General features: G+C 44.0%; 1 protein-coding gene across 1 annotated transcript; it reads right to left on the bottom strand.

Moving 5' to 3' along the window:
* Positions 1 to 517: 517 nt before the first annotated feature.
* Positions 518 to 24,230, bottom strand: LOC132991392 (ectonucleotide pyrophosphatase/phosphodiesterase family member 3). The gene is made up of 25 exons (XM_061060161.1): positions 23,961 to 24,230; positions 22,551 to 22,638; positions 20,063 to 20,197; positions 19,487 to 19,612; positions 19,063 to 19,123; positions 18,577 to 18,674; positions 17,903 to 17,982; positions 16,773 to 16,892; positions 16,513 to 16,622; positions 16,158 to 16,223; positions 15,993 to 16,065; positions 9,784 to 9,892; positions 8,829 to 8,951; positions 7,564 to 7,595; positions 7,254 to 7,381; positions 6,451 to 6,520; positions 6,217 to 6,304; positions 5,278 to 5,450; positions 5,128 to 5,173; positions 4,795 to 4,949; positions 3,828 to 3,960; positions 2,878 to 2,955; positions 2,671 to 2,803; positions 2,262 to 2,418; positions 518 to 1,056 (listed from the first exon to the last, which is right to left on the bottom strand). Exons 1-25 carry the CDS (start codon positions 23,994 to 23,996, stop codon positions 883 to 885), a joined length of 2,592 nt encoding a protein of 863 aa, XP_060916144.1. The 5' UTR covers positions 23,997 to 24,230; the 3' UTR covers positions 518 to 882.
* Between the last annotated feature and the right edge of the window lie 1,989 nt (positions 24,231 to 26,219).

The raw sequence follows: 26,219 nt of genomic DNA, 5'->3' as shown, positions 1-26,219 counted from the left end.
TCGAGTGTCAGTGGAGGGTTCTTGTCGGTGTAGTTGAGTGTTGGTGCAGGGTTCTTGTAGGTGTAGTTGAGTGTTGGTGCAGGGTTCTTGTAGGTGTAGTTGAGTGTTGGTGCAGGGTTCTTGTAGGTGTAATTGAGTGTTGGTGCAGGGTTCTTGTAGGTGTAGTTGAGTGTTGGTGCAGGGTTCTTGTAGGTGATGTTGAGTGTAGGTGCAGGGTTCTTGTAGGTGTAGTTGAGTGTTGGTGCAGGGTTCTTGTAGGTGATGTTGAGTGTAGGTGCAGGGTTATTTTGGGTGTTGTTGAGTGTTGGTGCAAGGTTCTTGTAGGTGTAGTTGGGCGTTGGTGGAGGTTTCTTGTAGGTGTAGTTGAGTGTCGGTGCAGGGTTCTTGTTGGTGTGCATTAACCGTTGGCACCCCAAGCAGCCATCTTTTAAATAGGTATTAATAGTAAAGTGCTTCATGACCCCTACTTGTGCTCATCAGAGCTATGGTAAGTACACTTTGAAAGTATTCAGAGACATTTCTTAAAAGAAGAAACTCAATTTATTTGTGTAAAATATACAGCCTATAAAATATAAATCAGATATTTATCCAAACATGATCATTAAAAACTGTTCACAGTCACAGTTCACAGTCAGAGATATTGACCTGCAGCGTCACAAAGGTTTACACCTGTATACATCACCTGGTCTCGTCAGGCTCGCTGCGAAACAATGATCTTTATGTACAGATTCAAAATAAGACGCTAACAGGAAACTGTTCATGAGACATGATTCAAAAGCACGAGGTGAAAATTAACTGTCGATTAGAAAGTCAATAAATAAAGTCAGTGCGGATCAGAGTCCAGTGTTGACGAGGTGACTCCCTCCCCCCACCGTTACGGTTTCATTGTTTCCTTTGAATGGCAGCTGTGGGGCGGGTCTTCATCCTCAGCAGCTCTGCGATTGGTCGACTGCTGTCCTGATAGAAGTCCAATCCGGCAATCCACTCGACGTCTCTGACTCGTGATTGATGGAACCACATGAGATCTTCAACCCAAGCAGACTCTGCCTCCGCGCTCTGTCCATGCAAAATAAAAAGAGATATGTTCGTGGATCGCGTTGGCGCCTCGACTTTTTTATTATCAAGCGATGCACATAAGACTATATTCCTACACAGAGTTTTTAAATGTTACTGAGGCCTAGTCCACACGTAGGCGGGTATTCATTTATCCTGTCCACGCAAAAATGCAAAATGCACTGCTACGGCTGTCATGGGCACGCCAAATCAACAACGATTTCCTACACATGCAACACGTTCAAAGTCTGACCGGGTCTCGTCTAAAACTGCTGAAGTTGGTGGTGAGGTTTGTGTGGTCAGTGTTGTATGAAGCAGCAGTGACCTCCATCGTCCAATCAGGCGTCTCTGCTCGTCAACATAGTGGGAGAGTAACTGTGTGTGTGTGTGAGCTTGTAAAAAGTTGAATTAGCAACATTAGCACCAGCGCTAGTTTGGTTACGTCAGTTTGTGTTATTGTTTCCCTTCATCCTGGAGGGAGTTTTACTTCAGTGACCTCAAACACCATTTCCATACGAAAGGTCAAAACGCGCTTTCTACCTACGTGTGGACGAGGCCTCAGATATCTCCATCACATAAACTCAGGACACTCGTGTTCTCTTCCCTCCTCTCCACTGAAATCATTTCTTTGCACTTCATATTGCATCCCCACTCACTGCTGTCGTCTTGTTTATATGATTCCAGTATTTTTACAACCTTCTGGGAGCGTTAAAAACACTTCATGCTGCAACGAGTTTATGTTCCACTTTCACGCTTCTAAGGAAACAAACTGAATTGATTTTATCGCCCACTGACCTTTGGTTTCTGGCCTCTTAAGCTTGACATCCATAACTTACTTAAAGTAAAAGGCTTCAGTGTAAATGCAAGTGAAGTCACTTTACACAGACTTCTAAGAGTTTACTGAGACAAGAGTCACCAGTGTCTGGCTTTAAGGATTCTGCTCTTCTGATTTAGTATCACTTTGATCTGTCTTTACTCCTCCAGTCAATATGAATGAGCTCAGGACTTGACAGAAACAGAAATAAAAAGGAGGCTTTGTTTAAAACCAGTCGGCATGAAGGACATTGAGCGTCTCACAAAGAGTTTCCATGTTCACATCAGAGTCTACAAGGCAGTCAGTGGGAGGATTGTTAAACTTTAAAAGGAGTACGTCTGACTCAACACGGTGGCGTCATTCAAATGTGAAGCCCAGCTCGCTTAGCTCTTACCTTACAGCTTTCTGAGTTATCAGGTCTGTGAGGAAGTATGAAGGATACGGTCTGCAGCTCGCCAACGCAGGCGGACACGGGCACGGCCGAGTCTTTGCAGCTGGTCAACACCGTGAAGTAATGCGTGGGGATGGAGATGTTGGTACCAGACATGAAACTGGAACTGGAGGAAAAAAAAACATCAGAAAAGGTCATTTAAAGTTCAAACAAACCTGGACTCTCCAGCTGATTCTGATCAACTTGAGGAGCATCAGTGTATCCTGTTAGCTGTCATAGTGCAGCGAGGCTTCATCGTTGTTATGGTTGTGGAAGTCTTTTTATCACGATCAATCATGAAAGTCACAGAGACCGTGACGTTTTAAAACACCTGGTGTCAAGAAAAGGAGCGAGAAGTTTGACAAGGACTCACTTCTGAATCTGCTCTGGAGCGTCGAACTGTCCGTCATAGTTGAAATCAAAAACAGGACCGGTCACCACATTGAGGCCGTTGTAGAGAGAGGCGTATTTCTTTAGCAGAGCGCTGTGAAAGAAGTCCCAGATCTCTGGAAGAAGAGAGAACAAGCAGCAGATGAAAGGAGGGAACGTGAGCGGGACGCCGTATGAACACGCCACTTACTCTTAAACTCGGGGTACATCGGGACCACGTTACTCATCAGCAGAGCATCAAACTGCTCGTCCGCTGTGGCGTTCAGGACTGTAGAAACACAACAGGAGACGTGACTTAGCAGTAAACGTGACTTAGCAGTAAACGTGATTTAGCAGTAAACGTGACTTAGTAAAAAACGTGACTTAGCAGTAAACGTGACTTAGTAATAAACGTGATTTAGCAGTAAACGTGACTTAGTAATAAACGTGATTTAGCAGTAAACGTGACTTAGTAATAAACGTGACTTAGCAGTAAACGTGACTTAGCGGTAAACGTACACACTATGTCCTGCAGTGAGTGGGCGGGGCTTCTGGGGCCCAGGAGGAGGGGCTTAGTTTAAATGTTTACAAACATTTCTCCTGACTCCACCTTTAAATAAACAATTGTTTCCTCTTAATGAAGTCTCCTCTGACTGAACTACTTTCGGCTTACATCGTAAAAATGAAGATTGTATCCAGTCAAGAAAGTCAGTTTGATTTTGGAGAAATAGAAAAGGAATCAAAGCAGACGCCTCACTTGAAACGAGATGCATAAACGTCTGAAGCACACATGTCGTGGAAAATATTTTCTTGCAAAATAAATAACTTCTGTTGCAGCTGGTACTGTTGGTAAACATCAAGGAGACTCTGGACTCTGGGTTTTTTTCTTTTTCTTTTGGCCCTTCTGCGTCCTCCCTGACTCCAAGAACATGCAGAACATGGGAGTGAGCGTGTTCTTCTGAACAGTAATTAACCAGTTAACCACCAAGTTAAACAGTTAAACTGGTTATCCGTAAGAATAGGCGCGTTAGAAACACGGAGGGAGGAAGTGATACTTTCACATATTTACTTGAAGACAGATGAGCTCAGATTGGTAACAGGAGGAGAACGGATGGCAGAGATTCAGCAGAAGAGAGGGTGTGAGTGTCTGTGTGTACTAACCGGGTGGGTACAGGAAGGCGTGGGTCACGTTTACCGCTGCGTGATACTGAAGACAGCTGGGACTCTGGGACGCTGTGATCCTCACATCAGCCCTCAAACAGTCTGACGTCACCGGGGATGGTTCCAAGTTTGTCTACGAGAAGGGAAAAAAAAGTCTGTGAGTTTCCTGTGAAAGTCATTCATGGCGTGACGTCCCGAGCTCTTCGCATTAACGGGAGCCAGCTTGTGATCTGTTTTCAGGGGAACTACTTTCTGTCAAAGAAACCTGAACATTCAAAACCAACGAGGTCCCACACGGCGTCAGAGAGCTGTGGAATCAAATGACAAAACATTTATCAGGTTTGCATGACAATGGGCCCATCGACGTGACAACCATGATACACTTCACGGTCTCGATGACAACCCGGAGATGTGACTGGATGCACTAAGTATTATAAAGGCAGAGTAACCGCTCGTTTAGCCTCAGTTGATGATGTTTGATATGAATCTGCCTGCCACCTCCAACCTCACCATGACCTCCAGGCCTCATACTTTAGCGGTGACTGCATCCCCATCCACACCCTCAACCTATCCCATTTCTTTTTCTAATGAGCTCATTCTCCACCCAAAGCTGATGACCAAAGGTGAGGGGTGAATGGAGAGCTTTGCCTTCCGACTCAGCTCCCTCTTCACCAAAACGGTCCAGTCCAGTACCGGTCCTTCACTTGGCTCCCCTCCTATGACATAATTTGATCTGCATACGAAACCACATACAGATGACGCTGCGAAGGCCTACAGGATGAGGAAGAACATCTGGATGGTTTAACAGTGACCGCCCACTTTTCAGCGGCTCTGGTTCCAGAAGGCAATGTCTCAGTTCAAACATTTCACAAAATCTTTATACCAAGACATTAAAGCCTGTTACCATGACAACCAGCTACCCCAATACTCGTGTCTATAAAACATTCGACTTGATTCCGCTACGTACCGGCTTGTCGATGGTGAAGGAGCTCCACAGAGGCATCAGCGTTTTGTGGCTGTAGGCGCTGATGAATCCTTCGTGGTGGAGGACGCAGTAACTCTGCTCAGGCTGCAGCAGCCGAGGACGGCCAAACGGCGTGTGCTTCTTCTCTGCCGCCGACACTGAGACACAGAAGTGGATCAGATTCAAAGGCATCTTAACTCATGACAAACAAACGCTGTGGGGACATTGTCAGATCTTCGGACCATGAACTGTTGTCCTATCAGTGGAGTGTTTGCTATACAAATCAGCGTGTGCGTAGAGTGCGTTCAGCTGTGAAATTGAACGACAGCTCCTCACCTTCCTCTGCTGTCAGATTCAGACGGCTGTTGATCGAATTTCCACTCTGAAGAAAGACGAGAAAAACATGCTATCAACAAAAACAGAAAAAACAAACATGGAGGACGATGGGCGTTTTTCTGTTACTAAGTACGAGTTAAAAATACTCACCAGGGCAGGACAGGAGCACCCCAGGTCGTCTGCAGGATGGAGGCTAACCAACAGACACTGAGCCGGCCCGCTCTTCTCTGTAGGGGGCGCTGGCTTGAAGTAAGGCTGCCTCAGGATGTGGTTCATACTTCCGTGGGTCCCATTGTTTTCAACGGGCGAGATCTGCAGCAGGTCTGCAAGAAAGAAAAAGAAAGTGAAGTTCTGATTACCACCCACACACTTGTGTTTGTACACAGTCCGATACAGCAGGGGGCAGTATGCAACTAGTTTGCTTCCAAGAAGCAGAATGAAGTAGAAGTAACCATGGCAACCACTCATGGCCTGAGTCCATCCTGCTAGCTGTGGATGTTTTTGTCATTTCTGAGACGCCAACAACAAGACTCTTCCTGCGTCCACAGATACCGTTCAGCTCAGAGAATGAAACAGCCCGTGCTGCACGGATACAACGTTTTTTGAAGCGGCAGGACCCGTTTAGAATCACATCATATAGCGGTCCACTTCCTTGTTTGAGCACGGTTTAAGCACGGTTGCGTTCACATCTCCCATGGACCAAACTCGAGTACACATGAATCATGCCCGAGACCAACTCTTCAAGCGGACTCTGGCACAGTACCCGAGTACGGTACGTTTGTGTTCATACTGATCAAATGAACCGGACTCTGGGGTCAAGCGTACTCGGATCCGGGCCATCATATAGTCCTCTCCATCATTGCGGTGTCTGCAGCCTGTTCACGCTGATTTCCTGCTGACTAAACAAGGACGATAAAGAACGGAGACAAACTGTTCATGATGGTGTGTTCAGCAGCCTCAGGTCTCTGCAGGACGACTTTGAGATTAAATCAGTACAGAATGTCCTGTGCTCTGATTGGACGTCAGCCAGAACAATTCTCAACAGTCTGGAAACTTTCTGTTAGTGTGTAGAAACATCCGGCGACTCACCACACATCAGGTTGTAAAGCTCGATGTTGGAAAACGGCTCGATTTCTGTTTCAGAGTGAAACTTTGGTCCATGGCTGACAAACATGGCCTGCAGGAAGAGAGGGCGGAAAGACGTTCAGACGATTTAATTTACCCATAAAGTTTAAAACCTCACTGAAACAAAGCAAAATGCTCGGCAGCAGTGGAGAACTATCAGAGACGTTACTGCTACACTACAGGATCCTCTGTTCTCACCTGCATGCTCTCAGCATCGTTGTCGTAGCCGTGAGCGCCACCAGAGCAGAAGGTCACAGAGCCTGGATATCTGTGGAGAAAAGACAGGAAGATTTGTTAAAGCACAAAGATTTACTGCTGAGCATGCACTTTTTAAAGAACACGTATCTTTTTCTGAACGTTTTGACCTTTCGTACACAAACGCCGTTTTAGGTAACTGAAAACTCTCCTTCAGTAAAACTCCTTCCAGGGTGAAGATGTTCAGAAACTCTGTTTAAGGTGTTTCTGCGTAGACGAGGGAAAACAGAGTTCTGTTCTTGTAACGTCACGCTGTGCGCCGGTTTCTCCTCCGTGTGACGTCACCGTGCGACGCTGTCCCTTTTGTTTACATGAGATTAGTGCGATGGCAGACGTAACCAAACTAGCGCTGGTGCAAACGATGCTAACTGGACTTTTTACATGCTCACACATACACACAGTTACTCTCCCACTATGTTGACGAGCAGAGACGCCTGATTGGACGACGGAGGTCACTGCTGCTTCATACAACACTCTGACCGGCGTTTTGTGTTTTCATGTGGATGTTGTTGTTGAGAACTGAGCGTGTGTGGACGGAGCTGGAAAACCTCTGTTTTTAAAAATGGCCACCTACATGTGGACTAGGCCTCAGTGGTCAATGAATAAAACAGGAGAACAGGAGGTCAAACTTCCAACATCCAAACCGGACTAAGAAAATGTAAGAACCGTTGAGGTGTGAAAACCTTTACGTCATTAAGAGACAAAGAGATCAAAGTTCGACAAACTGAAGGAAGAAGAGGACCAACCTCTCAAACAGCCACTTCGGTTCCACCAGGACGTTCACGTCTTCGATGCGCCGGCTGTTAGCGAAGTGGAGCCGCTTTGGGAGGTCGGCCTTCAGGTACGGTTTGATCTTTTGATCTGGCTTCTTACACTGAGACACACACACACACACACACACACACACACACACACACACACACACACACACACACACACACACACACACACAATTAGTCAGTTTTAACTTTCATTTAAAATCATCTCATCTAATAAATGATAGCTGTCCCGTATCTGCTTTAATAAACATGTGTTTATGTGTCATTGCGTACTTACCGTCATGTTTGCAACGAGTCCAGCCGAGTCCACTGTGGAAGAAGAAAAGCAGAGGTCAAAATCTATGTCATAAAAACACTAAATGTTCGCTAGTGCCGGAAGATAACCTAAATAGTGTGAAGGAGCAATATGTAACTCTGACACCTAGTGTTTAAAATGGGTACTTCAGTATTTAGCCAGCTCTGCATTGGTCTGTAAACCTTTCTGTGTTCTAACCTCTCTCCATTTTTCAAAATCATCTCCAATATTGATCCTAGTTTGAGCACGTTTCTGCTCGTGGAGCTCATTAGAAACATGCAGAGGCTTTTTAGGTCGGGTACAATCACTTCTATCTGAACCACTTCTCTTGCCCGCTTCCATCGCTGCAACACCTGTTGGTTTGACCTGATAACTGGTCTCATGTCTGGCAAACCGAAACGTCCGTGTGGTGGTGTCTTAAAAGCGCCTACCTTCTCTGGTCCAAACAAATCCAGAGCATTCAGGACCATAATCTAAAGTTAGAAGGAGGACATACTGGCTGCTGCATTGTTGTCAGAGAAGCCAGCACTTCAACATAGCATGTTTCTTTAATGTCTGAGCATATAGTAAGGTCACTTTATCATTTCACTCACTACACGTCTCACTGATTGGACCTTTCATTTCTCTTTTTATGACGCACCTTTAGAAAAACAATGGTTTTAAAGTTGTGCTATAGAAATAAGTCTGTGTGCACAAATAAAAAGTCACATCTTAAGTTTCAAATGATGAGAGTTCGGTCTTCGAGGTTGGCGCTGACAGGGCAGAAAATCCCTTGCCATAAAGAGAGGCAGGATGTGCCGTGCTGACTGATATTCTGTTAATCCTCCGTCTGAAGGTCGATGACACGCTGAAGTTTTAAAGTTATAAGACTGTGAAGGAGAGCACATTTGAAACGGAGCATTTCTCTCTGTGTTGTAAGACTTATGCAGACCACAAACAAAGGACTGGATGGGTTTATTTCATATTTTGTGGGTCGGTAGACAGTCAGGTTACCCAAATATATGTTCAAAAACACTGTAAAACTGGATTTTTCATAATATGTCCCCTTTAAATAGAAGGAGACGGATGAAAGGGAAACCATCCAGAGACAGTTTGTGATCGAAAGAGTTGAGGTCATTCTTCAGATTCCTGACTCTCTTACAACTTTAAACCTGAAACATGTCTTTAGAACTACATTTCCCATCCTGACCATGACGTGGGAGGCAAATGGCGGCTGTAAATCAGGAAGTTAACCGAGGAATACTCACACTCTGTGTCGTTGTTTTTGGCTCTGATCCGTCCAAACGGTCCCTCAGTGACCCAGTAGCTCCTGGTGTCTCCCACCAGCTCCTGCAGCACCTCCTTCCTGTCGCAGCTTGTGTCCTCCATACCTGTGACGCACACATGCACATGCACGCGCACACACACACACACACACACACACACACACACACACACACACACACACACACACACATGCATGCACACACACACACACACACACACACACACACACACACACACTTTCTGTTTACGAGTTTTTACATTTCCAGGACACGACTGGATGGATTTGTCTGCAGGATGCTCATGGTTTCAACAAACGGAAAATATCCATTCGCAGAGATTTTGAAATCCATACAGGTGAATCACCAAATCTCTCGTCTTGATACACCAATCAGATGTCCAATTTAGAATGCTTCTGACCACGAAGGTGGTGAGGGGGTGAGGACAAAAAAACATGTGCACGTGTCATGAATCCGTTTTGCATATGCACTTTGATTATTAGCAGAGTAATAATAATACATTATATCAGTGAATGAGGCCCAATGTTCGTGCTTATGGCTTTCTTTTCAAATGCTTCAAACTTGCAGGTTGTGTGTCCAGAGCAGAGAATGACATACATTGATTTTTGGACGTTTTTTTTTGAGGCTGTAGTTGCTCAACTCTTAACACTGACTCAGCCAGCAGCCATGTTGAAATCAACAAAGCTGATTCAGAAAAACGTTTTGAAACAATATTGATAAGTACATCAAAACATGCCAGCTGGTTTTTGTCAGTTTCTTGCACCATATCCGCACCTCGATATTGCTCAGGCTTGATAAAAACAGAAGCATTCCTTCCTCAACACTCACACCACATTGTTCAATCCATGATGTCTGTGAGATTCATTCCTTAAAATGACCAGGTTTACTCATAGAAATTAATCAAATGAATCATCGTTACCATGATCTGCCACAACGATTATGTTGAGACAGCGGTGAAGGCCGATCTGTTTGAGGCCGTTCATGAGCTGCCCGATGATCTGGTCCACGCCCTGGATGGCTTCAATCAGCTGCAGGAAAGAAACAAGAACATTTAATGTTTCATCAAGCTCCCTTAGCCTGTAGAGACAATCAGAGTTTCAACTCTGGATCCTTTAAGTCGAATGTGCTATCACTCGATGGCCCTGATGGTGACGGAGCGCCAAAGCAGAGCTTGAGATTTTGAGCTTTTAGGTCTCTTTCACAGATGAAGTCCGGTGCACTTGGTGAGATTCAGCGCTAAAGTTTCAGCATTGTTACGTCTTTCATTTGGTTCGGTTTGCTTTCACACTTTGTCAAAGGCACCAAAGCCTGTCAAATGTTGTGCAGCCTAGCCTCCCGGCACTAGTTGGGGCTGTAGCTCGGGTCAGTGTCTGAACTATGACCCTAGATGACCCAATGTTCCCTTTATAAATCACGATCCACCTGGAAATGTGCGCACGTAGATTAGTCCCATGTTCCGCCCTCTACACACCCACAAACAACCATAAACGGTCAATGCAAAGCAGCTCGTGAATGAAAATGAAAGTTTAGACGAAGAAACAAAACTTTCTGACCCAGAAACGGAGGAGTTTGTGAATTAAGTGGACATATTGATAGTTTACTGCAGCAGGAGGATCACAAAGTTAACAAAAATCAGAGAATGACACCACGTCGCTGCTGCATTCACCCTGTCTTATGAAGACATGCTGAGTAACGAGAAGGCGAAATGTGTGTAGCCACCGCCGTGTCTCTGTGCGCTCTGTGCGTCTTGACGCAGTCATCTTTATGAGAGCCCATATTATGCCCTTTTTGGGGTTTGTATATTTAATCTATGTACCTACTTTTGTACGTTCACAATAGCTAAAGTTCGAAAAAAGTGTCTGTTTTCATGCACTGCTCCTCCTTGCTCCCCCTACGCTCTGAGTCCGTCAGCTGCACTCTGTTGAGCCCACACTGTTAGACCCCACGTGGGCCAAGTCTGCTCTGATTGGTCTGCCGATCCGCTCTGTCGTTATTGGTCAGTTGCTCAGCACGCTTCTCGGAAATTTCAACATGAGCTGCAGGGCTTGCCACAACGAGCCAATGGGCTTAGATCAGTGATCTCACACTGACAATGACGCCGCACTGACAAAGCGTTACATGCAGCTAATGCTATAGCTAACGGGAGGACGTAGGAGAAGCCGCGTTTCCGCGGACTTTGAATTTTTGCACATAGATGTGCCTAAACATGCACAGGACACTTGGAAAACACACTAAAGGGCATATAAAACCAGAAAAAGCATAATATGGGACCTTTAAAACTAAAAACCACACTTGATGATAAACGCACGATATTGAAAGATATTAATGAAAACTGGAGGCTCTATGGTCTTTGTTAGTCTAATGTTTAACTCTACATCAGTGATTACATTAGTGTACAAGTCCGGTCCTCTGAAGTCTGTCCGGGATAATGAAGGCGAGACAGCGCTAATGCAATATGTATGGGGCAGACTTTTATTTTTTGTTTTTCTTTGTTTATATCATAATGAAAGTGACTTATCGGAAACGGCTCACTACATGCACGGTTATAGCCTAAATAAAACCATCTGTTTGAATGATTATGATGACGTGGATCTGTCAGTAAATTTGGATATTTAGTGAAATAAATTGTTGACATATTGTTCAGTTCCAGTGCCTCCCTGGGGTCTGAGGTTTCCGTCACGCTTTGTAAGAACAAGCTGTAACAAAAGGTCAACAACTAAAAATCACAGTGTTTTGCAAATGTGAGTTTCATAATCGATCTTTGTTCTCTTTTTGTTTAGACCGTTTCTCGATAATCAAGAACCACCAGCTTCCACTTAGCGTTGAAGATGTCTGTGGTGAGTGGTTTATGGGTAACTGCAGAGCGTCTCGTTGACTAACCTCCTCTCAGATGAAACGCTGATTAAGTTCAACACAACTGACGTTGTTTTTATCGCAGACTGCTCTGTAGTTCCCCTGAATCCAGCAGTTAGTGATAAAAGACTTTCACATGTGAGCGCTGCTTTGTTTACAGTCCAATCAGCAATCTGAGAAGTGACCGTGTGATCAGATCCTCCACGCACCTCTGTAAAATAAGACCAGTCGTTGCTTTGTTCTTTAGAGGAGCGCCCATTCATCAGTTTCGCGTGAGTCTCCATTTAACCGTTAATAGTAAGTCACACAGAGGCTTCACTCTGGATCACGTCAGAGGTCTGACCCTGAAACATAAACTGATGTTTTTGTGTATTACTCTCATTAACGAGTCTGAAGTTGACTGAAATAACGACATCATGGAGATTAGTAAAAAGTTAAAAGACAAGCTTTGTCAGGTCCGTCCTCTAGAGGAGAAGAAAAGTACTTAAATGTACTGATAGATGTGTGATAAAACATCGGTGTGCCTTATGGGAGGGGGGCTGCCTCCCTCAGGGTTCTATTGCCCTCACAGCTTACCAAGATGAATTCATCTTTGTCAGATTGTCCCTGAACGCAGCAAAGATTTCCCGACAATGTCGTCATGTTTGGTTAAACTTCAAACATTATCTTAAACACTCCAATGAGGGTTGAGGTTTGGTATCTGCATGTTTTTTTAATTACAGAAGAACGTGGCCTCCCAGCCATATATACAAACAAAAAGAAGTTAGAGTGAAAGAATCTTTGCAGCACGTCAGAGTCACGTCAACAGAGAAAGGTCTGTTTATAACCCGACATCTCCAGAGGAGACGGTTCAGTGTATTTATCTGTGCAGGTCATCAGGCTGCAGAGGAGACGAGATCAGTTTCACCTCAGACGAGCTGCTCTTATCGCCAGCTGATGTTAACAGTTGTATTCATGATTCAGTTAAAGGTAGAGTCAGCAGCTTCCTCCTTCAAATAAAATACAGACTTCTCCTAAAGTAAAGTTGCTCCGTCTTCCCTTCTAGGCCTCCGTACATGTGTGGTGGTGACTGTGTCTGCAGAGACCCTGTCCTCTGACTGGATTTTACTGTTTCAGTTTGTTCTGGTTTGTTCTGGTTGAGGAGAAACACCAAGCGGATAAAACTCGTTCTAAAACGAGGGTGAACCTTGTGTTGGCTTTTACCCGTGAACGTGGAGTTGGTCTGCTTCCTGTTGGACAGGCAGGGGACAAACACCGACGGTTAGCTTGTAGTGTAGGTACAAGCAGTAAACATACACACTACTTCCTGCAGGGGCCAGGGCATCTGGGGGTGATGAGCTGAGGAGGAGGGGCTCAGTTTGAATGGTGTGTTTACTAACATTTCTACTGACTCCACCTTTAAATCTTTTGGAGGTCTTTCTTTAGTAGCCGCTCAGGGGACTTCAGACTTTTTCAGTCAAACCTTTAAGAACCGTCTCCATGTTCATTTGTGATAAACATGGAGGCTAATGGGTCTAACATGACAAGGACGATGATGGTGATGATGATGATGATGATGATGATGGTGATGATGATGATGATGATGATGATGGTGATAATGGTGGTGATGGTGATGGTGATGATGATGATGTTGATGTTGATAATGGTGATGATGATTATGATGGTGATGATGATGATGATGATGATGATGATGATGGTGATGATGATGGTGATGATGATGTTGATAATGGTGATGATGATGATAAATGGGGATGATGGTGGTGACGGTGATAATGGTGGTGACGGTAATGATGATGGTGATGATGGTGTTGATGATGGTGATGGTGATGATGGTGATGATGGTGATGTTGATGTTGATAATGGTGATGATGATTATGATGATGATGATGATGGTTATGGTGATGATGATGTTGATAATGGTGATGATGATGATGATGGTGATGATGATGATGATGATGATGATGGTTATGATGATGGTGATGATGATGTTGATGTTGATAATGGTGATGATGATTATGATGGTGATGATGATGATGATGATGATGATGGTTATGATGATGGTGATGATGATGTTGATAATGGTGATGATGATGATGGTGATGATGATGGTGATGATGATGTTGATGTTGATAATGGTGATGATGATTGTGATGGTTATGATGATGGTGATGATGGTGGTGATGATCATGGTGATGATGATGATGATGATGATGATGATGGTGATGATGATGGGGATGATGGTGGTGACGGTGATGATGATGGTTATTATGGTGTTGATGATGGTGATGGTGATGACGGTGATGTTGATAATGGTGATGATGGTGGTGATGATGATGATGGTGATGATGATGATGATGTTGATAATGGTGATGATGGTGGTGATGATGATGATGGTGATGATGGTGGTGATGATGATGTTTATAATGGTGATGATGATGTTTATAATGGTGATGATGATGATGATGACGGTGATAATGGTGATGATGATGGTGGTGATGATGATGATGGTGATGATGGTGGTGATGATCATGGTGATGATGATGATGATGGTGATGATGATGGGGATGATGGTGGTGACGGTGATGATGATGGTTATTATGGTGTTGATGATGGTGATGGTGATGATGGTGATGTTGATGTTGATAATGGTGATGATGGTGATGATGATGATGATGGTGATGATGATGATGATGGTGATGATGATGGTGATGATGATGATGATGATGATGATGGTGATGATGATGGTGGTGATGATGATGATGATGTTGATAATGGTGATGATGGTGGTGATGATGATGGGGATGATGGTGGTGATGGTGATGATGATGGTTATTATGGTGTTGATGATGGTGATGGTGATGATGGTGATGTTGATGTTGATAATGGTGATGATGGTGATGATGATGATGATGGTGATGGTGATGATGATGATGATGGTGATGATGATGATGATGATGATGATGGTGGTGATGATCATGGTGATGATGATGATGATGATGATGGTGATGATGATGGGGATGATGATGGGGATGATGGTGGTGACGGTGATGATGATGGTTATTATGGTGTTGATGATGGTGATGGTGATGATGGTGATGTTGATGTTGATAATGGTGATGATGGTGATGATGATGATGATGGTGATGATGATGATGATGGTGATGATGATGGTGATGATGATGATGATGATGATGGTGATGATGATGGTGGTGATGATGATGATGATGTTGATGATGGTGATGATGGTGGTGATGATGATGTTTATAATGGTGATGATGATGTTTATAATGGTGATGATGATGATGGTGACGGTGATAATGGTGATGATGATGGTGGTGATGATGATGATGGTGATGATGGTGGTGATGATCATGGTGATGATGATGATGATGATGATGGTGATGATGGTTATGATGGTGGTGATGATGATGATGGTGATGATGGTGGTGATGATGGTGGTGATGATGATGATGGTTATGATGATGGTGATGATGGTGGTGATGATGATGATGGTGATGATGGTGGTGATGATGGTGGTGATGATGGTTATGATGGTTATGATGATGGTGATGATGATGATGATGATGATGGTGATTATGATGATGATGGTGATGATGATGATGGGGATGATGGTGGTGACGGTGATGATGATGGTTATTATGGTGTTGATGATGGTGATGATGGTGATGATGATGTTGATGTTGATAATGATGATGATGATTACAATGGTGATGATGATGATGATGATGATGATGGTTATGATGATGGTGATGGTGATGATGATGTTGATAATGGTGATGATGAGGGTGATGATGATGATGATGTTGATAATGGTGATGTTGATGTTGATAATGGTGATGATGATGTTGATAATGGTGATGATGATGGTTATGATGATGGTGATGGTGATGATGATGTTGATAATGGTGATGATGATGGTGATGATGGTGATGATGGTGAGGGTGATGATGGTGGTGGTGATGATGATGATGATGGTGATGATGATGGTGATGATCATGGTGGTGATGATGATGGTGATGATGGTAATGATGATGATGATGATGACGATGATGGTGATAATGATGATGATGGTGGTGATGATGAGGAGAGCTGGTGTGATTTCATGAACTAGGTTAGACTGAGCTCATCTTTGTCTCTCTTCAGACGGATTTATGAAAACAACAAGGAGAAGAGTTCTGGTCACACTTTCTCTGCTTTGTTATCTTTTGGTACTCCTCCTGTCGTTCACTCGTTGGGCGATTCAGGTGAACTTACCCCTCCACTCACTGGACCGTAGCTGTGTCCAGATTTATCCGGCTCCTCCAGATACAACGTGTAGAAATCTGGTCTGGAGGAAAAGAAAGTTCAAGTCTCTGTTTAGCACAGCACTGTTTTTTACAGATGCTAAATAATCATATATTTGTTCCAGGGACGACCAACCTTTGTTCTTCAGGCAGCTGCAGCCACTGGAGCACGGTGAAAACTCGCTCTTCAAATGGCACTTTGCTACACAGAGACGGAGACGGCAGGAGTAAACATGGTGGTCAACAGACGTGTCAAGACATGATTTCTTTTGTTTTTCATGCTAAAAGTCTGATTTACAAAAGAGGAAAAATGTCCTCTGACTCAGGTGTGCATGTTTGGCCACTTTTCCGAGAGCTCCGCCTTTTTCTGCGACGTTTTCAGACCATCAGCTCTTTTCAACCATCCAATGATATTGCAGATCATAAAGGGAGTAACTTCAGCACAACGTGAAACTTAAACTCTTATATTTGACTTTTAACGGACACCTCACCCGTCGTAAGGTTGGTAGATGTTGGGGTAGCTTCCGTTGATTTTGACATCTGACCCGGGCCAAAAGAAAGTCCCGGACTTCAGCCCCTGGTACTTTGCTGTGTGCCAAATCTGCAACGACAAGAACGCTGGATGATCCTCACTGAGACCCAGCACACTCACATTCTGCTCTTGTAGCATTAACACTCATGGTCACCAGAGGGTCTGGTCCTCGCCACATTTATGATATGAATCTTTAAAGGTACATGATCAAGGACTCACAGGCTGCCCATAGTACCAGGCAGGGTTATCTTTCTCCGGACTGGACAGACTGAAGCTGGCATCAAACACGGGGTCATACATGCTGTTATCGATCAAACCGTTAGACTCTGGATACAGACCCTGAGAGGGAAGGACAAGGAGGACGAGACAGGAAAGGAAACAATTGGAAAGAAGGAGGAGAGCAAAGGAGAGGAAGAAGCAAGGAGGCGAGAAAGAATTAACAAGGAAAGGAAGGGAAGGAGGAAAGAAGCACGCCAAGGTGGAGGAGAAAGGAAATAATGATACAGTAGAGGAGACAGGAGCAGGAGTAAGGAAACATGTAAGGAAGAGAGGAGGAAAGAAAGAGAGAGGAGAGGACACGAGAGGAGAGGAAAGGAGAGGAGAGGAGAGGACACAAAAGGAGAGGACACAAGAGGAGAGGACACAAGAGAAGAGGACACGAGAGGAGAGGAGAGGACACAAGAGGAGAGAAGAGGACACGAGACGAGAGAGGAGGACACAAGAAGAGATTAGAGGAGAGAAGAGGATACAAGAGGAGAGTAGAGGAGAGAAGAGGACACGAGACGAGAGCAGAGGACACAAGAAGAGATTAGAGGAGAGAAGAAGACACAAGAGGAGAGGACACAAGAGGAGAGGACACGAGAGGAGAGGAGAGGGAGGAGAGAAGAGGATACAAGAGGAGAGTAGAGGAGAGAAGAGGACACGAGACGAGAGCAGAGGACACAAGAAGAGATTAGAGGAGAGAAGAAGACACAAGAGGAGAGGACACAAGAGGAGAGGACACGAGAGGAGAGGAGAGGGAGGAGAGAAGAGGATACGAAAGGAGAGGAGAGAACACGAGAGGAGAGGAGAGGACACAAGATGAGAGGAGAGGAGAGGAGAGGAGAGGAGGTTTTGATAGAACTGATTTCTTTCAACAGTATAAGTATACTGCATGGTTTCACATGCAGTGTGTGTGTGTGTGTATGTCTGTGTGTGTGTGTATGTTCATGTCTGTGTGTGTGTGTATGTCTGTGTGTGTGTGTATGTCTGTGTGTGTGCGTGTGTGTGTGTGTGTGTGTGTGTGTGTATGTCTGTGTGTGTGCGTGTGTGTGTGTGTGTGTGTGTGTGTGTGTGCGTGCGTGGTTTACCGTCACAATGGTGTAGTGGTTTGGGAAAGTCTTGCTTGGAAAGGCAGCCTGCATGTACGGAGCAGAAGCCCCACACCTCTCTGAGACACAGAACACATGAAGATGTGATCACTGACGTCACAGCTGACGGACAAAATCAACTCAAAGTCAAACACAAATCTGCAGAACAGAAAACTACAAGGTCATCTCAGAGCTGCATGAAACACGAGCGATGGAAGCAGAACGCTCTGTAGTTTGAACTCTTCTCAAACGTTTAAATGAAAGATTTGAGACATTTTTTAAGGACATTTCAACTGTTGATTCTCTTGTTGTTGCCTTTAAGTTCAGCAGTGAATCAGACGCTTCTTCAGCAGTGAAATATCTCAAACTCATCCCCTGAACTAAAAGAATCCTTTAGTCTGAATCGCTGAGCATCCAAACGCAGACTGAGGATCCAAGCAGAGCAGGTCGATGTGCTCGATGAGGAAACACTTCACGCCGACTTTGTTGCTGCTTTACATGAATGACTGTGAGGTATGTTCTATGTTTCCACTTAACACTGAAAGGTCCTGAAACCAGCCAGGAGCTGAATCAGAATCAGTAATACTTTATTAAGAGGTCGATAAGAGATCTTATGTTTCTGTTTGTCTCCGTCAGGACTCGAGTGTAAGAGGCACGGCATGTTTGACACGTACTCAGTTTGTCCAGCACGGGGATCAGGCGGCTCCACGTCTGCAGATACTCTGCCCGCAGTCCGTCCAGAGAGACGAGGAGCAGAGGCTGCTGCTTGAAGCTAGGACAGAGGAGAATGGATAAAGAAGAGGAAATGAAATGAATGAAGAAGAGTGCAGCTGCTGCCACAGGATACAGATGTGAGGAAATCATGACTCAGTGCAGATTACATTATGGAGAAATTAATGATGAAAACAGTTTGTCGAAGCTTTACTTTAACTTGATTAAGGGTCAAAAGATGCAGACAGTTCAACATATGGGTCTGTTTATCGTTCATTTGGATTCCTATGAAATAAACTGGAAATAAACACATCTTCAGTTTCAGCCTTTAAAAACAAAGAACTTCATTACAACTCCGTCGACTTTTGAAAAAGTCACTGAAGCTTCAGTGACCACCACATGGCAACCTGCGTGAGCATCCACTCTGTCATATAAACAGATATTCTCACCCTGCTGGACACTTTGGGGATGACAGGTCCTCACACTTGTCCTCCACCCACTCCATCTCTCCTGCATGAAAATAAAGAAGATCTTTAAGACTCGGATCTAAACCATAAATAATAAAGTTAACATATTTATTAGGAAGTTTAAACATTAAAGTCAAACATTTTGAACATCTCTCTTCCAAAGATTTTAATTATTTCTAACAAATCAAACACCAAATGCATTCCCCCCTCCCCTAAATACCTCCATGTGACATTCAGATATTATAGTAGCATTCCTCATTAAGAGTTGTTTTCAGTCAAACAGCTGTAGATGTGTCTTTTCTTTATCAACGTTCTAATCGTCCTGTCTCATGTTGTCTTTGTAAATCCCCCTGTATCTTATCTCCTCTGGTATCTTATCTGTGCCGTCCTGGCCTCACATTCTCACCGTGGCAGACATGTTTGTAGTTCGTGCAGCAGTCTCCTGCAGACAGACAGTCGTCGGAGCAGTGACATTTGCTCTGCGTTAGCCTCGTCTCTCCACAGCGCAGCCTCGTGCACTCCCACTGCTGGGCTGAATGAACAAATCAAGAGTGAGGAAACTTCTCTGCAATCCAACCACAAACAGAGTGGGGAAATAAAAAAGATAACTTTTGGATTCAATGGAAGCTGAGTTAAAGTGAAATATTTGGTCTTAAATCTGAGGGCATTGCTACACTGCACGTTATGTCTGTGGGTGGAAACTCAGATTGTAGCATCAGAACTTTTGTCCTAAGAAATGTGCAACATACGGAGCCCCATAAGACTCGGGTAAGAAAACAAAAAAAAGCCCTTTGCAAATCTGTACCAACTTTACAAATCTGAGTGCACAGAGTTCCAATCCATGGGAACGGTTTCATAAATTGTACACACAGATTTGTAGATTGTAGTGCTTGTAAACAGCTTTTTATTTTCCTTACCTGAGCCTTGCGAGGCTCCATAGCATTGTTCCACAACAAAGTAAGCGAGAAAAAGAGAATCTTACTGGGTACGGTGCAGATGTCGTGGTAGTCATAGCAGCAGCTGTCAGTGTGGACACAGCCCATGTCACATCTGCAGCTGGGGACGTCCCCATCGTACGGCTCATAGCATCGATTCCTGCAGGACGTGTGCGTGGTGACTGGTCATGAAAAAAAGAGAAAACAACTTGTTTGTGTTTTCTGTTTTATTTTGCAGCTCTCCTAAAGATAATGAGCATGTGAGTGATGTGGGTTCAGAATAAGAGAGAAGTATAACTTTAACTCCAGAGTGTTTTCAGAAAGGTGAAGAATATTAGTAGTTTAGATATTGTGAGAGTGACCTGAATGAATTTTTTTCTCTGAACACAAGCTGGTATGATTTAAGGCCTTAAAGTTGGGCTGTCAAACGATTACAAATGTGAATCGCGATTAATCGCTACATTTCTGTAGTTAATCGTGATTAATCACATTTTTATCACGTGTGTGAACTTCCATTATTTTGCATTTTAAAAATAATAAAACTTGTGAGGCTTTTATTTTGAATGCTTGTCCTGTCTTAAGCTGAGAGTACTTTACTTGCTGTGTGTTTTTATTTTGAAATAAAGTAAGTCCCTTCTGGTAGAGTGAAGGTTAGGACAGGAAGTTAAGCACAGAAACAGGAAGTGGTTAGGGATCCCAAAATGAGGTCAAGCAGCTCAATGGAACGGTAACAAAGGTCAATGTGTGATGTCATAAGGTGGATATTACTTTGGACTCATCAGCTGAGCTGTCTGAGAGTTTGTTAAAGTGAAATGAGACGTTCAAAGATGCAGCAGTGTCCTTCTTTTACATCACTGAGACTACTACACTGAGACAGTGAGGACGACTATCTACGGTGAGCCTGAAGGGACAAAATACCATGAGATTAATCAGATTAACTCGTTAATGCTGACAGCTCTACTTTAAAGAGTTAATCTTCATAAAAATGAAGGTGACGTTTTAGACGACAGGTGATCTTCATGTCTGCACATCTTTGACGATCTTTGTGTTTGTAAACTGAGATTGGTTAAAACAGAAAGTATGCTGATGCTGTTTTTAATGTTTGTTTTTGCCTATATATATTTTATTATTTTTTATTTAAAAACACATCTGTCTCCATCTGTGTGTCAGACTCACAGCTTGGCATCACACGAGACCTTTTCGAGGAAACGTGTGACACACAACTATCACCTCCTCATGATGACACATCAGGTTATGAGTCTGATGATTTACGACTACAGGAGAAAACGCTTTTTGAGAGAATAAACACGAGCATGTGACAGGAAACGGTGTGAGCAAAACTGCAATAAACTGTTTAAAGACTGAACAGCAAGAAACATTTCCAGAGGAAAGAGAGGACTGGTGTTTTTCTCTCAGGAGTTTACGATCCATCTTATGCATGCACTCAAAGACACCTACATAACGGAGTCACTCACAACAGGATGTTTTTGAGGTTTTTGTGTGGGCAACTCATCTCAAGTCTCACAGAGAAGCAGACTCTAACAAAACAAACTTCTGACTTCTGACTCAATCGACTGATATCAGTGCTGATATAAAAGAAAAACTTGACTCTATATTCAACAGTCTTTATCTTTCAGTCCTCGTATGCTTTTACCTTTGACCGTTGCATTGGACTTGAGCTGGTAGAGTTTTTTTTATTTTGGCTACTAGCTCAGGATCCTTCTGACATGAAATACCTGCTTCTCTGTGACTCCTTTTTCCAGCTAACCTTTAAAACAAATTGAAAACACGCTACTGTGTGTGTGTGTGTGTGTGTGTGTGTGTGTGCAGCATACACACAGAATGAGCCTGCAGCTGCAGCTCTGTAGGAAACTCAGGTAATGGTGCAGCTAGCACAGCTGGCACGCGTGCTGTGTAAACAGGAGCGTTTACTGAGTGGGAGCAAACAGCCCCGTGGAATGCTGCGCGCAAAGACTATGTGGAAATTGCGGATAAGTCTGTCGTTAGGTTGACTGAAAGTTAGCGTGAGACAGCATTTCCAGCATGGAGACCACAATCGATGGGACTTCAGGAACAGACAGGTGACGTCACTCAGGCTTCAAACAATCATATTTATTATGAGGGGTTCACGAGAAAGTATGTGTGCACGTGAAACTCTTTGAGATATCAGCGGCTCATAGAGAAGGTAAAACGCCATTAAGCAACCCTTTGTGTGGATAGAGAGAAACTGTCTCATGGGTGCCCGCTATTTTCTCAGTGAGAACCAGAAACTAAGTCTGGTGCACATCATACCTTCTGCTAAGCACAGAAACTTTCCTGACTCACTTCAGTTTTTCAGTTATTTCTAAACTTAATTATCTCTTCCAGCATCATTTCAAAAGAGGCTCTGTATGAGAGATTCCTTTCCACATCTGCCCTCAGGTCAGTGAGTATGTGTGTGTGTGTGTGTGTGTGTGTGTGTGTGTGTGTGTGTGTGTGTGTGTGTGTGTGTCTGTGTGTGTGTGTGTGTCTGTGTTTGTGTGTCTCTGTCGGCACCTTCACTTCGACACTTCTGCAAGTCAAGTCCAAGACCGAGTCCCAGGCCGAGGATGAGGGTCACAATCGACGCAGCCAACACCCCGATCTGTGAACACAAACAAACTTAAATGTCAGATAAACCTAGGACTGTTGTTCTGGATGTTAAATGTCAGCCAACGAAGAGAAGCAAACAGTTTGCCAACAGCAACATTCAGGTTTAATTACATACACACCTGTGCAGAGCTACCTGGGACATGCCCTCAAATTCCTGTTCAGTTACAGCATGTCAGTCCTGCTGTATATGTTCGCTCTGTGCTCTGCTCACTGTGTCTGATCCAGGTAATGTAATGTTCCAGTGTTTCCCACAGAGTGAAGTGATATCTGGGCAGTGGAGTTCAAGGGGGTGGGATATTGCGTTTGTATTTATATCAAAAATGGTTTTCCCCGCTACATTATTTTAGCAGGCTGTGAGAGCTGCAGCTACATCTAATGCGCTTCATACTCATAGCGCGCCTGCACTCTCTCGCGTGCTCCCTCTTCCCCACTCTCTCTCTCTCTTTGGAGAGAGACATGACAGCTGTCAAGTTCAGCATCAATGTGAGGCGAGTTCACTGCTGAACCGGACGGGGTTACAAAAGATGTTTAACTTTAGCTTCTCTTCAGCCGTAGAGAGATATTTGACTGTTCAAAGGCCCAAATCAACAGACTCACACAGACAGCCATGACATCATGGGTGTCCTTCATCATCAACATCTCAGCCTGCAGGGTCTTTTTCAACAAACCAAAATCAGACAGGCTCAACAAATCCCCTCGGCAGGCAGGTGACAAACACCGGCGGTTAGCTTGTGCTAGTGTGCGTTAGCTTGCAGTGTAGCTACAATTAGTAACATCCTGCAGGGGGCGTGAGCTTCTGGGGGCGATGAACCCAGGAGGAGGGGCCCAGTTTGAATGTTGGGTTTACAAACATTTCTACTGACATTAAACTAATTGGTTAAAAAATAGGAATAAGAAACCATATTGTAATGTAACTTGTTTTAGTATAATTGCTTTAGGAATCATGCAGAGCTCTCTGAAGTGCTGCTGATGGTTTTAGACTTTTAGAGATCCGTTATAGATCGTGTTGATCCGATGTGAATCCATAGTGTGGTATATTGACATCACGTCGCCCAGGTGTGGAGTCCCTTACACGCTCATGATCACTTCTCTCATGATCAAAGTATTCGGCCTCCTGCAAACTTTAACTGTTCTGCACAGATTTGAAAAGCACATCTTTAAGACTCCTGAACTTGTCTTGATTTGAAAAAGCTGAACGATGCACCAGGCCCGGGACCTGGTGGTGTGGACCTTTTTACTTTGCAACAGCATGCATGTCCTCATTACTGACATGTCCTCATTACTGTCAATTCAGAACATAAAAGTCATACTCACAAGGATCTTCTTCTGTGATTGCTTTGTAAAACCCATGTCCACAGTCAGACACTCGCACAGCACGGAGACAGACGACACCCACACATACACAGTGAAACACTTTCTGCAACCGTGGCGCTGACCTCCGGACTAGGTGTGAGCTGTAAATGAGTAACTGATTTACCAAAAGAGGGAGATAACCTCACGTTTCTGTGTTTGCATTCTCCAAAGCCCCCCAGAGGACAACGCTTTTAACACCTTCTACCTGCTCACACTCACCTGATGCACAGGGGGATGCTGATGGGGGTAATTGTTAACTTAAAGTCGGCGTACACTTAAAGGGAGGCCCCCTTTTAAGAGCTTTAAACTGCTGACAGATGGGCAGGCAATAAGAGCTGATAACTGGACATATTTATGACCTTATTGGACAGGTGCCTGAATAAGCATATTCCATAAAGGGTGTCTTCAAATTTAACTGCCTGTAAACTTCACAGCATCAAAGTAGAGACATTGGATTTATGACAAACTCAGATACAGATAAACTGTGACTATATTTTAATTATCAAAAACCTGGACCTTTGCCCCAGACGACTGCTTTGATCGTCTCGGTCAGCAACAAAACCAGCAGTGGACAAAATACAAGACTTCCTTATTAGAGTCAAAGTTGACAGTGCTGATCAGCAGAAAAGTCTTTGTGCTTTTTCACCTCTCAATGCCATATTCACCATTTTCAAGATGGGTTTTTTGTGCTGAATCTGATATTTTATAGTCACGAGTATTCAGGTAACCTGTTGGCTTTGTTCCCAGGCTAAAAATGTTGAAATAAAGATTTTCTAAAATGTCAATGGAGGATTTGTTTCAGAGCTTCACTTTCTTGAAATCAGACACTGTTTGGTTGTGAAATATTTTAATAACTGCTAGTGCAGGCAGACCGCATGTAGTTAATTCGCCTAATGACTCTTTCTGAGGTCTGGCTTCTTTCAATTCTGGCTAATGGTTTCAGCTCTTTCTCTCCGTCCATCCATCCATCCATCATCCATCCATCCACCCTTCCATCCATCCATTCACCCTTCCATCCATCCATCCATCCACCCATCCATCCATCATCCATCCACCCTTCCATCCATCCATTCACCCTTCCATCCATCCATCCATCCATCATCCATCCACCCTTCCATCCATCCATTCACCCTTCCATCCATCCATCCATCCACCCATCCATCCATCATCCACCCATCCATCCATCATCCATCCATCCATCCTTCCATCCATCATCCATCCATCCATCATCCATCCATCTATCCATCCATCCATCCATCCACCCTTCCATCCATCCATCCACCCATCCATTTTCTTCAGCTTATCTGGGGTCAGGTGGCTGTGGGAGCAAGCTGATCAAGTTGACCCAGACGTCTCTCTCCCAGCAGCCTTTTCCAGCTCGTCCTGGGAGATTCCAGGTGTTCCCAGGCCAGATAGGACATAGATATACTTTATAATCCCTCCAGCATGCTTTGGGTCTTCCAAGAAGTCTCCTCTCCGTTGAACATACCAAGAAATGTAACTTTTTTTAAAAAGCGAACGGTTAACTGATGTGAAAAAGTAGATGTTCACTGTCTATCTGTGTTGCCTGTAAAAATTTTCCCCAGGTCGTATTTTCCACGAAGGCTCCAGGAAGTGACATTTTATGCACGTTCTCAATGTCCCCCTCACTCCGCTCCACTTACAGAGATCAACAGTACAAACTCATCACACACTCCCGATACAGCCAGAGGCCGCCTTCCACACACTTCTATTCGCCCTAAGAGCTCTCAAAGGCGGACAAACTCATCACACACTCCCGCTCTCTGCCAGTGCCTGCAGAGACTGTCGTTTGTAGGATGGAGAATGAATCTAATACGGAATCTGTTAGTACAAATAAACGACCGGCCTCCAGCACAACACAGACTCCTTCACAGACTTTCACATGTGTATGAACACTTACCTCCTCTGTAAACATTATGCCGGTAAATATCCAGTGTTTCGCGGCCGATGATGATGCTCGTTTGTGTACGTAAGTCAAGTTGAAATGTTTATATAAAGAAGAAATCAGAACCAGTCTTTCAAGTTTTCCATTTCTCTACACTTTTTATTGGAAAGACTACAGGAGAAAAAAAACATAGCGTACAGTTTGGCAAGCTCTCAGATCTTGTTTTACTGATTATCTTGATCGCTAGCTATGTTATAAAAGTAAACACACAAACAAACAGGTTCTGAATGCTTTGTCTGCATTCTGATAAAACG

The sequence above is a fragment of the Labrus mixtus genome, chromosome 16 (genome assembly GCF_963584025.1).
Source record: "Labrus mixtus chromosome 16, fLabMix1.1, whole genome shotgun sequence".
Lineage (NCBI taxonomy): Eukaryota > Metazoa > Chordata > Actinopteri > Labriformes > Labridae > Labrus > Labrus mixtus.
The sequence above is the reverse complement of the archived record's forward strand: the minus strand, read 5'-3'. Positions and strand labels throughout refer to the sequence as shown.

Excerpts from the sequence above, each read along its gene's own strand:
- LOC132991392 (XM_061060161.1), bottom strand. The coding sequence starts at position 23,996 with ATGGGTTTTACAAAGCAATCACAGAAGAAGATCCTT. Across the intron at positions 16,224-16,512 it reads ATCTACCAACCTTACGACGG|CAAAGTGCCATTTGAAGAGC; the intron begins GTGAGGTGTCCG and ends GTCTCTGTGTAG. Across the intron at positions 4,950-5,127 it reads GAATCTGACAGCAGAGGAAG|TGTCGGCGGCAGAGAAGAAG; the intron begins GTGAGGAGCTGT and ends TCTGTGTCTCAG.